Raw genomic sequence first — 15078 nt, 5'->3', positions numbered from 1 at the left:
TCATGAGGCGTGGGGGCGGGGCCTGCGTCGAGGGCGGGGCCTGCTGCGTCCGGTATCCTAGCAACGGTCCTAGGGGGCTGTTGAGCCGCCTGGACCCCGCGGCTCCTGAAATGGAGCCAGAAGTGTGGGACGCAAGCAACCCCTTTACCATAGAAGGCGACCACCTGATTCCAGACCTGGACCTGTATGATGCCGACATCTACGACGTCCCGGACCCAGGACTGCTCAACGAAGAGGATGGTGAGGTGGCCCGGCCTCGACCCCCAGATGGCCCGCTTGGCCGCAGGCCTCACTCAAGCGCTGGTTCTGTCCTCTGGGAATGCAGCACTCCCCGGGCAGTCCCCTAACCTGGCAGGCGCCTCAGGAGGGGCCTTGGCTGCCCACGACCTCCAGGGTTAGGGGCCCAAAGGCCACACCGACAGGGCTTCCGCTGCCGGTTCGCAGAGTCATCGTTTAAGGAGGCGGCCCCACGGCTTTTTACCAGCAACTCTCGGTGGCAGAATGTGACCCCGAGCGCCCGTGCCCGCCAGCTGTGGCTGCTCCTGCGTACAGGCCTCCAGACTTTTGTGGAAAAGGTGCGGCTTGCCCATGGCATCCGTCTCAAGGCCTCTTTCCGGCCCGGCTCTTCCCCTAGGGGTCCCCTGCAGGACCCCAGCCCAGATCCTCTTGGCTCCCCTAGGTGGGTGCTGCCTACACCCCCGCCCCCCAACCCCTGGCCCCCGCCAAGTTTACGGCAGGCTTGCTGGTCCCGGTCCGCAGGAAAAGAGAGCCGAGCTGCACGTGGCGCGCTTGACGCACGGGCTAGAGCTGCTGCGCCGCCTGGAGGTGGCAGCCGGGCTGTGTTCGGTGGCACAGGACCCCATGGGCAGACGCTTCGTGGTGCTGGACGGTGCCGGCCGCCTGCACCTGCGCAGAGAGGATGGCTGGGCACAAGAGAAGCTGCTAGCTCCGGTCGCGCTTACAGGGCTGGTGGCACTGCCGGGCGAGCTGGGCACTGTGGGCCGCTTTGTGGGCTGGGGCCCAGCGGGGTTGGCCATCCTAAGGTCCGACCTCAGCCTGCTGTGGCAGAGTAAGCCAGTGGAGCGCTGGGTGCCGGGCCGCGAGCCAGTCTGCTGCCTGCCGGTGCCCGACGCCGGGCTGCTGCTGGTGGCGGAGGCGGGCAGAAGCCTGGCGCTCTGGAAGTTCCGTGCAGGGGGTCGCTGCCTGGTTCCCCATGGGTCCCCTCTGTGGCTGCCGCCAAACCTCTCGGGTGCGCTTGCGCGTCTGGCTCTCGGGCCTCAGCATCCCCCTCACGTCCCACGCTGCTGCGCAGCCTGCGGCTCAGCCGTGCTCACCTTTGATCTGCACACCTGGGCTCTCACAGATGTGCGTCGGGATCTGCACAAAACGTGAGGAGGGGCCCAGGGGCTGGTGGGAGAGGGGGAAATCATGAGGTGAGTCCGCGACACAAATCCGGTCGTGGCAGGGGTGCCGGCGCGTGCGCACGCGCGCGCACACACACACACACACACACACTGCAGTCCTGAGTCCACGGGCCTCCCTTTCCCCCCTCAGCACCATCTCCGACCTGGTGTACTGTAGAGAGGTGGGGGCCATGGTGACAGCTTCCCGGGACAGCACGGTGAAGGTGTGGGAGGCTGACTGGCAGATCCGGATGGTGTTCGTGGGACACACAGGTGTGCCGTGTGTGGCTATTGAGGCCTGGTCTCCCCTCACCCTGGGCACAGCCCTGCCTTTGAGAGCTCCGGGCACAGGATCTCCACGGGCTTCTGGCCAAGCTTCTCCGCCCTGGTCATGACCCTGACCGACGGCTCCCCTTCCCTCAGTCCCTGGTGCGCAGGAGTGACCCGAGCCCCTCCCGCAGGCCCGGTGACTGCGGTGGCTGTGCTCCCGAGCACGGCCCTTGTGCTGTCGGCTTCTCAAGACGGGACGCTGCGCACGTGGGACCTGCAGGCAGCGGCGCAGGTGGGTGAGGTGGCGCCAAGTCGCCGGGGCCCGAGCGGGCCGTCGGAGACCGTGAGCCATCTGCTGGCTCCCGCCGGCCCCGGCTGGCCCTTGCTCGCCTTGCGCGCCCGCAGCGTGGAGCTGTGGCGCGTGCGGGAGCTCTACTCGCCATTGGCCCAGCTGTCGGCGCCGGTGCTCCACCTGCAGGTGGCGCCGGCGCTGCCCTCGCCCATGGCCCCGCAAGCGCAGCTGCCCACGCGCCTCGTGTGCGCCTGCGCCGACGGCTCGGTCTACCTGGTGTCGGTCTCCAGCGGACACACCGTGAGCGCGCTTCTGCTGGAGCCTGAGGACTGCGCGGCCGCCGTGGCCTACTGCCTGCCCCGCGAGGTGCTGTGGCTGCTGACGCGCGCCGGGCACCTGCTGTGCGCCAACGCAGCACGCTGCCCCATGCGCGTGCTGCACCGCCTGTGCCCGCCGCCGCCCCCGGCGCCCCGGCCTTGCTGCCTGCACCTTTACAGCCACTTCACGGACCCCGGGAGCGCGTTTGCCGCCTGGGAGATAGTGCGCCAGTACAAGGGCGAGCTGTGCCGCAGTGACGTGGCCGGGGCCTGGAAGGACAAGAACCGGTGGGTGCCGGAGCCAGCCAGGGCTGGGCAAGGCGGCCGGGTCCACACCAACAGGCTGTGGTCACCCATAGGTACCTGCTCGTGGTGGGGCACACTGATGGCACCCTGTCCGTACTTGAGTTGAGCTCCTCGAAGACGGTCTTCCGTACGGAGGCGCACGGCCCAGGCCCCGTCACCGCCATTGCGTCCACCTGGAACAGCATCGTGTCCTCCGGTGGGTACCTCTCCTCCCTCCACGGCCGGCCTGGGAACCCCTTCCCTCCCCAAAGGCCCCACTGTGGCTCCCGTCCCCACAGGGGGAGACTTGACCGTGAAGATGTGGCGCGTCTTCCCGTATGCCGAGGAGAGCCTGAGCCTCCTGCGCACCTTCTCCTGCTGCCACCCAGCGCTGGTGCTCTGCGCCCTCGGGAATCGCATCACCGTGGGCTTCGAGGACCTGAACAGCGCCACCTATGGCTTGGTGCAGTTTGGCCTGGGCAACAGCCCACGCTTCGATCACCGGCCCCAGGACGACCCCACGGACCACATCACCGGTGAGCGGGCAGGGCAGAGGTGAAGTCCGGGCCGCCAGATGGCTCTGGCCCCTGACCCTGAGTCCTGGCCCCCCAGGCCTGTGCTGCTGTCCCACACTCAAGCTGTACGCCTGCTCCAGCCTGGACGGCACCATCGGCATCTGGACCGCGGAGAACCGCTTGCTGCGGTGGGCGGGGGGTGGGAGAGGGGTGGGGGCTTGCCTCTGCTGCTGCCTCCGTGTTCTGTTCCAAGGAGCAGGGCCAGACTGTCGGTCTGAACAACCCTCCAGGCTCCTGCAGCTAAACGGTGCCCCTCAGGCCCTGAGCTTCTGCAGTAACAGCGGGGACCTGGTGCTGGCCCTGGGCTCCTGCCTCTGCCTGGTGGCCCACAGGCTCTACCTGCCCACATCTTACCTGATTAAGGTGTGCACTGAGCACAGGTAGGCGGGGTGGGGCTGCTGTGGGCAGACCAGCCACCGAGGCCAGGGCTCCAGGCTCCTTTCCCCTGCTCAGAAGCTGTGCCAGGATGTCCCTGATGTGGTGGATGATCCTCCACTGCCGCTGACCAGCCAGGAGTCGCTGACCTCAGCCCAGCTGCAGAGGCTTGCCAAACTGCGCGGGGTGGCCAGCCTCAGGTCTGCTGGCAGGCCCAACCGAGCCGTCCCGGAGGCCCCGACCTGGCTCCCCTGGGTCAGGGCCTGGCCGAGTGCTCCCAACCTGAGACCCCAGGGCTCCCAGGCCCCTTGGCCACCCACCGCAAGCCCGTCCCAGTGCCGGCCTTCCCACTCCTGGCTGTTTGTGGTTCCCCACCAGGGGCCTGGCCACCACCCCTGGGTCCCTGTCCCAGCCTCTGCCCTATCCCACTGGTAATGCCACCCAGTGTCCCACCTGTGTCCCTCCCTGTCTGCAGCGCAGCCTCATCTTTCATCCATTGCCAGACGGCCACGCCTCAGCAGCCAGTGCTGGAGAAGGTGGGGCGGCTCCTGACCCCTTCTCCACCTCAGGGACCCAGCCCTGCCCCCCAGCCCCGGCTCGGGCCCTTCCCCTTCAGTCCCTGGGGCAGGCCTGGGATCCCTGTGCTTGTCTAGGGGCACGCAGCAAGGCTCAAGGAAGAATGCGCTGACCCCTGACCCTCACCCCAGGACTTGGAAGCCTTCATTGCCCGGGACCAAGACCTTCAGCAGCTGAAACTGGGGCTGGTGGACCCTGCAGCCCGGCGCCCCCCCTCCTGGCAGCAGTGCCAGGAGGCCTTTGATAACTACCTCCATCTGATTTATGGCCCTGGTCTGCTGGTGAGTGTGGGGCCTCCCCAGTCCCTCCCTTCACCCGGAGCCTCTGACACTGCCCGTCTGCCCTGCCCTCCCTGCCAGGGCAGGTATTCCGGAGGAGAGTCCCAGCAGTGGAGCACCGTGACCCTCACAGTGGAGAGACAGACCTGGGACGTGTGCGCCCTGCCCAGAGATGTCCCCGATCTCAGGGGCGTTGAAGCCTCGCCACCACAGGATCTTGGGACCCTGGGCCAGCGCTTTGCCCCTCCCCCCACCACCCACCGGAGGTTGCACAGCAGAGCATCCCAGGTGAGGCTTACCACCACTCCCACCCCTCTGCCTTCACCTCATGGTCCCCACCCCACCCCCTGGCGACTCCTTCCACCCCAGCTGCTGGCCCGCTCCTCCCCGAGCCACGAGCTGGGCCTTAGTCTACACCTGCAGCTGCAGTGGGAGCGGCTCCACGGGGAGAAGCCTGTGGCCCCGGATCCACTGTCCTCCCACCTGCAGCGCAGGGTGAGGGGCCCAGGTGGGTGGAGGCTGCCGCCCGAAGGCAGAACTGCAGGGACACTGGAGTCCAAACTCGGCTCTGAGCCCTGTCCCATCCCCAGATCCCCCTGCTGCTGAAGAGGCGGCCCCAGGAGCTTCTCTCCAACCCCAGGGGCTTCTTCCCTGCCGCTGTTCAGCCCTATGAGGTGAGACCCCTTGCTGTCCTGAGGCCCTTCCCTCCCCGGGGGGGCTCTCCTTATGTACCCCATGTCCCCTTTGCTGTAAGCCTTTGTGCCCAGCTCTGACCCGAGGGCCAGGCCCACCTGCACCCCTCACCCCGGGCCCGGTTTTGCCGCTGCTGCTCTCCGTGTGCCCTGACTCCTCACTCCGGGAACTGGCTGCCAGAGGGCCAGGGACTTCGGAGCTGGAGCCAGGCGAAGCCAGAGCCTCTGCCAGCGGTTGCTCCTGCAGCCACTCCCTAGCGCGAGGGTTGGGGGGCTGGGGCCTCTGTGCACTTTGTCTGCGAGACCAGAGTCCCCTCCCTTGAGGGGAGCAGAGTCGGTGGGAGCCGGCCTTCCCACTCTCTCCCCCTCCGGATGCCCAGACAGGCCCAGCCCCTTTTCCCCACACATCTGGCACTCTTACCTTCCCAGGTGGGTAACGGATCCTTCCAGCTGCTACTCCATCTACCCAAGCCCCCAGTAACCCCCCTCGAGCTCCCATTGTCCCCTTCTTTTTTTTTTTTTTTATTTTTTGGCCACACTGCGTGCCTTGTGGAATCTTGGTTCCCCGACCGGGGATTGAACCCCGGCCCAGCAGTGAAAGCACGGAGTCCTAACCATTGGACCGCCGGGGGAGTCCCTCCTACTGCCCCCTTCTTATCAGCGTCTCTGCTCCAGGACCGGGGGCTGAGTCCTGTGGAGACCATGTGGGTGTCAGGGCTCCCCAAAGGCCGGCTGTTACCCAGATCTCCGTCCTCAGTTACCACAGCTGATACCACACTCGCTGCCTGCCCTTCGGCCTGATTTCTAGAGATTCTCTCTTCCTGTGTGTGTGTCGTGGGCAGGGCGTGTGAGCCCCACTCAGCTCTCGGACGTCAGGCGGGCAGAGCTGGGCTGGTGGCCGGGGTGGTCTCTGGGGCAGGTGGAGTCCAGGCCCTCAGCCTGCGCCGCTGTGCTCCACCTGCAGTGCTGGCGGCGGCCCATCCGCTTCCCGGGCAGCGTGCCCAACTCGGTGGTGCTGCAGCAGATGCGGCAGCCTGTGGAGGTCAGCGGCCTCGGAGCCCTCGGCAAGGGGCGGGGCGGGGCGGGGCGGGGCGGGGCCGGCTCCCTGACGCGCCCGTGGCCACGCCTCGCTCTCCACCCGCAGCCAGGAGGGAGCCGGGACGACCCGTGGCTGCCGCGGGGCACGAGGCGGCGGCGCGCCAAGCGGCAGGAGAAGCGGACCCAGTTGTGGGGAGGGGAGGAGGAGGAGGAGGGCGAGCAGGGTCTGAACTGGGCCTCGGACTCGCAGCGCCCCCACACGCAGCTCTCCGACCAGCTGCTGGAGCAGGAGGCTCAGGTGAGCGTCCGGGGCTGGGCTGGGCAGCGGCGCAGGAGCTGCCTGAGGCGGGCAGGGTCTGCAGCTGCTGCCGCTGCCCCTAGAGCCCCGAGGGTCGCATCCCGAAGCCCATGGGCTCCCGCGAGGACACCGCCAGGGCCGAGACCTGTCTTCACTGCCCCCAGTTCCACTACGGGCACTCGCTCTGGGAAGAGCGCTGCGGGCATCTGCCTAGGTTCCTGCATTTTTTCGTCGGCCAGAACTGGTTCAAAAAGCTCTTCCCCATCTTCACTCTGCAGGTTCGGGGGAGTTTTGGAGGCACGGGCTCAGGTACGGGAGGGGGAGGCTGGAGCGCCCGGGTGCGGCGCAGGGGGCCAGGCCTCAGCGCCAGATCCCTGCAGGCGTACCCCGAGGTGGGCACGGTGGAGGGCCTGGCCTCGCTGTTCATGGACCTGCTGGACGAGGCCTCCTGGGCAGACCGTGTGCACATCCTGCACGCGCTGCTGAGGCTGCTGCCCGACGTCAGCAGAGACCTCTGCAGCCGGCTGCAGGGCATCCTCGTTCGCTTGCTCAACCTGGACCAGCCCCCCAGCCTCCAGGTGAGCCCCTAGTCCCCAGACCGGCCCCGCCCCGCCCCGCCCCAGGCCTCGGGCCCCAGTGTCGCTCCCCCGCGCTCAGGACAGGATGCAGAAGCAGTTTGTGATGCTGGCGCTGCAGCTGCTCCTGGCCTGCTCCCTGGAGTCCCGCGAGGTGGTGCTGGAGCTCCTGTGCTACGTCCTTTACTCGCCAGCCTCCTGCCGGTGAGTTCCGCTCCCTTCCCTCCCTCCTCCCCGATGCTGCCAGGGAGGCCGCCCAGAAGCCTCCCACGCCTGTACACCTGTCCCAGGCCGGAGCTCAGGAAGCTGCTGGAAGGACTCGGCCTTCAGGACCCGCACGGCCTCCTGTTCAAGGAGATGATGACCTGGGTCCAGGGCCCGGAGCGCGCCTCCAAGGCCGCACTGCGCAAGCGCTGTTGCCAGAAGCTGGAGGAGATGGTCTGGCAGCTGAAGGTCTGGGCGGGGGCGGGAGTGGGGGCGGGGCGGGGGCGGGCCACCTGTCCGCAGAGCCTCTCGCCTTCTCCCCAGGCTTTTCCCAAGTGCAGAGGGGAGAGCCAGGTGAGGCCAGCGGGCTCCTTGCCCCGCTCTGGCTCTGCGCCTCTTCCATCCTCCCCCATCCCTCACCCCTCCCCCATCTCCCGGGATCTTCCTGCGCCTCCCCAGGAGGGAGTCTGGGGTGGGGTCTCAGGCTTGGAGCCATGGGCAGCACCTCTCCAGCCTCCACGGGCCAACTCCCCAGCAGATGGAAACTGTGCCGCCATCTGTAGCCAAGTTGTCAGAGATGCTGCCTGAGGTCTCAGAGACCTCAGCACTTCACCCTCCTTCGAAGGAGACCCTGTCGCAGATTTCCATGGTCTCTGGGGCAACTGTTCATATCTCTGTGATGCCCTCAAGCGTCTCCCGGACGCCCTCACCGGTGGTCTCACCCGGAGAGCCAGACTTGGCCGCCCTGGAGTTGCAGGCCCAGCAGACGCTCGCACAGATGCGCTTTGGGCGGACCCAACGTGCACTGTCTGGGACACTGACACACTTCTGCCCCTTGCCTGAGGCCCGCTTGCGATCCTCCGCGCCAGCTGCACTGCCTGATGAGCCACTGCCTCTGGAGCAGACGACCTGGTCACAGTCAAAAATGCTGGACCTGGGGCCCATCGACGCACTCAACTTCTTCTGCGAGCAGCATGGGGCTCGGCAGCAGGGCCCCCTGCAGGAGGAGCCCAAGACCCCGCCCCCTCGCCCGCCCCCACGGAGGCCCAGCATGGTGGTGCCACAGCCCCGGGAACCCCGGTGAGCACGCCACGGGTCCCTGGAAGAGGCTGGGGCAGAGCCTGTGTGGAACAGCTGAGGCGCGGGCTCAGCCAAACCTGCCTCCTTACCCTCCAGGCACTACTCCATCCTCCGGCTTCAGGAGGCCAAGGTCCAGAGGTCTCCAATGAAACTGAGGGGTGAGTAGGGACAGGGATAGAAATCGGACCCTGACCTCTACCCCACCCCAGCCCAGTTCCCGCGGAACACTGACCCCACCCCAAGGTCTCACTATACTGCTGGCCCCCAGGCCGAATGCTGTCCCGGCTCTGGGCGGGCCGCACCCTGGATGGCGCCATCCGGATGCTGAAGCTGCCACTGCCCCGGGTGGAACTGCAGCCTTTCCCCCCAGACTGGCCCAGTCCTGCCCGTCCGCTGCCCCCGCAGCTCCTGCAGCCTGCCCTGCAACGCTACTTTCTGCCAGATGACATGGACCCTGACAGCTACAGCTGAGCTGGCTGGTGACCCTGGCCTGACCCTGCCTCCCCCTTTTCCCTCCAGCATGGAGTCAGGACATGGCTCTCCAGCCGGCTGTTCACCCCAGCCAAGGCCCAGGACCCGAATAAAGTCCAGAGGCCACGGCCAGCTCACTGGATGCCACCTTCACCTTTGGGGGCCCCTGATGTGGGCAAAGGGGGGGTCTGGCTGGTGTGTCATGAACCTGCTGGTGGCCAGCTGCATGTGTGAGGCAGGAGCTGGGGGACTGGTGGGGTCTGGGATGGGACAGGGTCTGGGCTCGGGTCAGCACGTGGTAGAGCAGCGTTCTCGGTGCGGGAGGGCCTGTCTGCCCAGAGAGGGAACCTGCCGCACGGGCATGGCCCTGCTCAGGCACTCAGCCACGGTGCTCAGGAGGGGAGGGGGAGACTAATGGGTGGGCCGGGGAGAGGGGAGGGTCTGGGTGGTCGCAGGTGTGTGTGGGGGAACTTGCAGTCATTTGATGCAGGTGAAACCAGGAGTCGGTCGGAGCTTTGCTACCTTTAGGCTGGAAAGGAGAAAAATTAATGAAGAGGCCCCGTGTGCTTTATCAGAGAAGCAGTAAAGGGGCAGTGTTCTCTGGACCTTTCAACCTAAAAGTCACCAGGAGATTCACCTTGTCTGTGAAGCACAGGGTCTCAGGGCCTCGGCCTTCTTCTGAACTGCCATGACCTCAAAGGGCACTGACCCAACCACACGTGGAGCCCACGTGCGCACTTACTAGGACGGCTTTTGCGACGGGCCTGTTCTAGCTTTCTATATCCTGCTGCTGGGTTGCCTGAGCAGCGATTTCTTTCCTGTATTTTCAGCCTCTGACTTTAGACATTTCTGCTCAATGGCTTTGTGGTTAAAATTGGTCTCCCACACCTTTCCTACAGCCCCTAACCTGCGCAGGGGCTCTTGTTACAGGGCTGCTGAGTGGGCAGCTCTTTCCTAGGCCAAGGAGGGCCAGAAGTGCCAGGTCCAGATAACTGAAAAACTTGACGTTTTTATAAAAGGAACTGTACCTGCTACAACAAGGACTGAGGCCCGTAGCAGTCCGCATCTACTGGTGTTTCTATGTTGAACTACAGAAGCAATAAATGCTTTAAAAAATACAGACATCGGAATTCCCTGGCAGTCCAGTGGTTAGGACTCTGCGCTTTTACTGCCGAGGACTCAGGTTCGATCCCTGGCTGGGGAACTAAGATTCCGCAAGCCATGCGGTGCGGCCAAAAAAAAAAAAACCAACATACAAACGTGAGAAAGTAGGGCAAAAGTTTAAACAGGTCAAAATCCCCACTAATCATAAAGGAAAACACTAATATATTTATTAATACATATTAATATATAACTTTTAAAATTAGGAAATATATTAATCAAAATATACCATTAAGAGAGTAAAAAGTCAGGCCACAGAGTGGGAGAACATATTTGAAATACATGTAACTAAAAATGGCTTGTCTCCAAAATATATAAAGAAGTTCTACAAATTAATAAAAAAAAAATCACACAACCCAATTAAATGTATAAAAAGCTAGAATGGGATTTCCACTATAGATGTTAAAATACCAAATATATATATAGCAAACATAAATACATATTTTTTTCCACTTCCTGACTGTGTGACGTTAAACAAGTTACCCATGTTCTCTAAGCCTCAGTTTCCAATCTATGAAATGTGGATGATAATGCTATGATGCCTCCAGGACTGCTGTGAGGATTAAATGAACTGTTATATCTAAAGAACTTAGGAACAGTGCTGAGCACCCTTCCTCACATCATTTATGAGAGTAATTTTCAGATGAAGATTGTAAAGTAGAAAATAAAACTATAAATATATCAGAAGGTAATTTAGAAAAATAATTAACTTAGAACACTCAGAAAAGACAGATATATTTCCTGATTTAAAAAAAAAAGTTATGGCAAAAGACAACATAAAGACAAAACTCAAAGCAGATCATACATGTAAATGTAAAATTATAAAAATTTAGGAAGAAAACATAAATCCTTTGGACCTAGCAATTGATGAAGAGTCTTGACATAACGCCCAAGGCACCATATGTAAAAGAAAACAAATCAATAAATTGGACTTCATCAAATTTTAAAACTGCTCTGGGAAAGGCCTTGTTAATAAGATGAAAAGACAATCTACAGACTGGGAGGAAATAGCTGCAAATGACACATCCACAAAGGACACATATCCAGAATATATAAGCAACTCTCAAAATTAACTAAAAACCAAACAATCTCCTTAGAAAACAGGCAAAAGACACAAAACAGACATTTCACCCAAGAGGAGATGAAGATGGCAAACGAGCACATGAGAAGATGCTCCACATCACCATCCATTAGGGAAGTGTAGATTAAGAATGGCTCAGATTTAAAGTGACGCCACCAAATGCTGGAGATGTGGAGCAACTGGATCTGTGTACGATGCTGGCGGGAATGTAAAATGGTCCAGACACTGGAAAGCAATTTGGCAACTTCTTGAAAAGCAGGACTCAGCAATCACACTGCTGGGCATTTATCCCAGAGAAATGAGGACTTATGTCCACACAAAACCATACTATGCACCAATGTTTATAGCAGCTTTATTTGTAACAGCCCCAAACTGTCAATGACACAAAGGTCCTTCAACAGGTGAATGGCTGGCTAATCTGTGGCACATCCACACCATGGAATACTTCTCAGCAATAAAAATAAATTATTAACGCAACAACCTGGATGAATCTCCAGATAATTATGCTGAGTGAAAAAAGCCAATCTCAAAACATTCCATTTAAATAACGTTCTTGCGATGACAAAATTATAGAGGTGAAGAACAGATTAGTGGTTGCCTGGGGTTAAGGATGGGCAGGAGAGGGCGGAGCAGGAGGGAGATCTCTGTGGTGATGAAGCTATTCTCTATTATGACTGTGACATTGGTTACACGAATCTACACAAGGGATAAAGAGGCATGGAAGGACTTCCCTGGTGGTCCAGTGGTAAAGAATCCGCCTTACAATGCGGGGAACGTGGGTTCGACCCCTGGTCAGGGAACTAAGATCCCACACGCCGCAGGGCAGCTAAGCCCGTGCGCCACAACTACTGAGCTCGCGCGCCTCAACTAGAACCCGCGTGCCGCAAACTACAGAGCCCGTGCACCCTGGAGCCTGTGTGCCACAGCTAGAGAAGAGAAAACCCGCATGCCACAACTAGAGAGAAGTCAGCACACCACAACGAACAGCCCGCATGCCGCAACTAAGACCCGATGCATCCAAACATAAATAAAATAATTAAATAATAAATCTTTAAAAAAAAAAAGGCACGAATCTACACACACAATTTCATTTTGACACTGTATTATAGCCTCATAAGAGTAACCACTGAAGAACCTAGAACAGGCAGCTTTGTAGAGACAGAAAATAGCCATGAGGTCACTGGAGGGGTTGGGAGGTTAGAGTTCCTGCTCTGGGGGGGTGACAATGTTTTGGAAACACACAGTGGTGATGGTGGCAGAATGTTGTGGGTGTGATTAATGCCACTAATTATACACTTAAAAATAATTAAATGGGGGAATTCCCTGTTGGTCCAGTGGTTAGGACTTGGCGCTCTCACTGCCGAGGGCAAGGGTTCAATCCCTGGTTGGGGAACTAAGATCCCACAAGCTGTGCAGCACAGCCAAAAAAATGGTCAATTTTGTTACACGTATTTTACAACCATTTACAACAGTTAATGTAACACACCAGAAACCACTGAATTTAAATGGATGATCTGTACTGTATGTGGATTATATCTCAATATGTTACCGAACGGAACTTGGGTCTGCTTGCCTGATGCACAGCGAAACCAATCTGCTGACACCGGGCTGTAGTGAAGGAGGGTACAGCGTTTATTGCAGGTGCCAATCAAGAAGAACTGGCAGCTCATATTCAAGAGACCTGAACTCCCCAGTGGCTTTCAGGGAATGGCTTTTAACGACAGTGTGAGGGAGAGTGTCATGGGTTTCGTGATCAGCTCGTGCGCAGTTCTCTGGTTGGTTGATGGTGAGGTAACAGGGTACTAGGTATTTTGGAAATCTCAATTATCAGTTTTCTGCGGTCTAAGTGCTGGTGGTCAGCATGCAGTTAACTTCTTCCACCTGCTGGGGGCTTTAGTATCTGCAAAACCACTCAAGGATATGGCTCAGGATGTTATCTATAGCCTTCAAGTAGAACTAAAGGTCCTTGACTTTGTTTTATGGCTAAACTATTATTACTTTGTCTAGACTGCTCTCTCTTTTTTGCTACGTTTTCCCACTTCTCTGATTCAATTTGCTCTTTGGAACTCAGGGACAGCCTAGGAGGCTAAAGCTCCTCTACAAACAAGAGGTGGGGGACGTGGCGGTGGGAGGGGGTGTCTGTCCCCAGGAAGGCCCTGCAGGGTCCTGTTTGGTTTCAAATAAAGCTATTTTCAAAAAACACACAGAAGGGACTTCCCTGGTGGCACAGAGGTTAAGAATCCGCCTGCCAATGCAGGGGACACGGGTTTGAGCCCTGGTCCGGGAAGATCCCACATGCCGCATTGCAGCTAAGCCTGTGCACCACAACTACTGAGCCTGCGCTCTAGAGCCCACAAGCCACAACTACTGAGCCCACGTGCCACAACTACCGAAGCCCACGTGCCTAGAGCCCGTGTTTCGCAACAAGAGAAGCCACCGCAATGAGAAACCCACGCACCACAACAAAGAGTAGCCCCCGTTCGCCACAACTAGAGAAAGCCCACGCACAGCAACAAAGACCCAACGCAGCCAAAAATAAATAAATAAAAATAAAACAAAATTTAAAAATTAAAAAAAAAAAAAACAAACTACAGAAGGGCCTCCCTGGTGGCACAGTGGTTAAGAATCTGCCTGCCAATACAAGGGACACAGCTTCCAGCACTGGTCCGGGAAGATCCCACATGCCACGGAGCCACTAAGCCCGTGCGCCACAACTACTGAGCCTGAGCTCTAAAGCCCGCAAGCCACAACTACTGAGCCCACATGCCACAACTACTGAAGCCTGCGTGCCTAGAGCCCGTGTTTCGCAACAAGAGAAGCCACCGCAATGAGAAGGCCGCACATCGCAACCAAGAGTAGCCCCCGCTCACCGCAACTAGAGAAAACCCACGCACAGCAACGAAGACCCAACACAGCCAAAAATAAATTAATTAATTAATTAAAAATAAATAAATAAAAACACACAGAAGCCTCCTTAAAGGGGCTTCCACTGGCCAAATTGAGGATCAAAATAATGACAGTAAAGTATTATATTTCTTTGAATAAACTAGGAATCCATGAGACTACATTGACATAAATAGGTAAAGAGAAAGCTTTTTTCCCTACAATAAATGATAAAATTAGAAAATAGCCATTTGGAAACCATCACGGTAAAAACTAATTCAGAGAAAAAAACAATACATGCAAAAACTAGGGAGTGAAAGGTGGATGAGGAACAGAGTGTTTACATAGCCTCAAAGTATCCCCCCATAAAATACTTACTAAATACAAGAAGAAAAAGAGTAACCTGACAGGGAAGAAGCTTGGGCCACTCCATCATAATTAAGTGATCAAAATAAGCCTCTCCCGCGTTGAGACAAACTGACATTGTGCCACCTGATTGGACAGGATGAAAAGAACCCAGGATTTCCTCCAGAGCATTCCTGCCAGAAATGCACAACCTGAATCTAATCAGGAGACAACCAGACAAATACAAATCGAGGAACATGCTACACGATAGCTGGCCGGTGGTCTGTGTCAAGGGCATGAAGAGCTGTTCCCACCTGGACACAAGAGGTGAGACAAAGGTCATTACTGGGGTGACCTGGGAATTTGAGGTCTCAGGGTCAAGGCTATATGGGGGTTCTTTGTACAGTTCTTGTACCTTTAACTTTGAAATCACTTCCAAACACTTTGGATCTTTTAATTCACCGTGGGCATATTTAAGGCTCCCTAGCTGGTGATTACTGTAAACACATCCTTGATGCAGTCAAATCACGGGCCTGCCCATTAGTCCCCTGCTCACGCCAGTGGGCCCTGAAGGTGCACATTTCTGTCTCAGTCAAAAGTACCCACCAGAGGGCATCATTTACCTAGGTTATCCACAATATTCTAATTCCATACCTTGAGGAATTTTCAACTCTTATGGCCTGGCCGGGATCTGTGTGTCCCGAGCATGTGGTTGCCTTGGAGAGGTGGCACGTCCTTGGACTCATCCATCCTCTTCCTCAATTTCCATGGGACTTTCAGGAAAGTTTAGATTGGGATTGAGGCTATGGGTCTCAGGCGGGGCAAGTCCCGGTTCTTGGACGTTATGACCTCCTGACTTCAGGGCCATATTTTTCCCTG

At 58.2% G+C, this 15078-nt stretch overlaps 1 protein-coding gene across 1 annotated transcript; it reads left to right on the top strand.

The window, feature by feature from the left end:
- The first annotated feature begins 2 nt into the window (after window positions 1-2).
- Window positions 3-14961, top strand: WDR97 (WD repeat domain 97). The gene is given in 21 exon segments (XM_089898500.1): window positions 3-240; window positions 445-575; window positions 760-1388; window positions 1555-1676; window positions 1865-2570; window positions 2642-2794; window positions 2796-3103; window positions 3180-3505; window positions 3596-3717; window positions 3993-4053; window positions 4225-4659; window positions 4741-4866; window positions 4962-5045; window positions 6028-6499; window positions 6502-6677; window positions 6780-6977; window positions 7057-7178; window positions 7265-7427; window positions 7717-8258; window positions 8355-8416; window positions 8527-14961. Coding segments are annotated over 21 exon segments (5379 nt in total). The 3' UTR covers window positions 8730-14961.
- The last annotated feature ends 117 nt before the right edge of the window (window positions 14962-15078 follow it).

This window comes from Delphinapterus leucas, chromosome 17 (genome assembly GCF_059928025.1).
Source record: "Delphinapterus leucas isolate spDelLeu-1000000601 "Yukka" chromosome 17, BTC_Dleu_Yukka2, whole genome shotgun sequence".
Lineage (NCBI taxonomy): Eukaryota > Metazoa > Chordata > Mammalia > Artiodactyla > Monodontidae > Delphinapterus > Delphinapterus leucas.
Note: the sequence above shows the minus strand (reverse complement) of the source record. Positions and strands in the feature narration are given on the sequence as shown.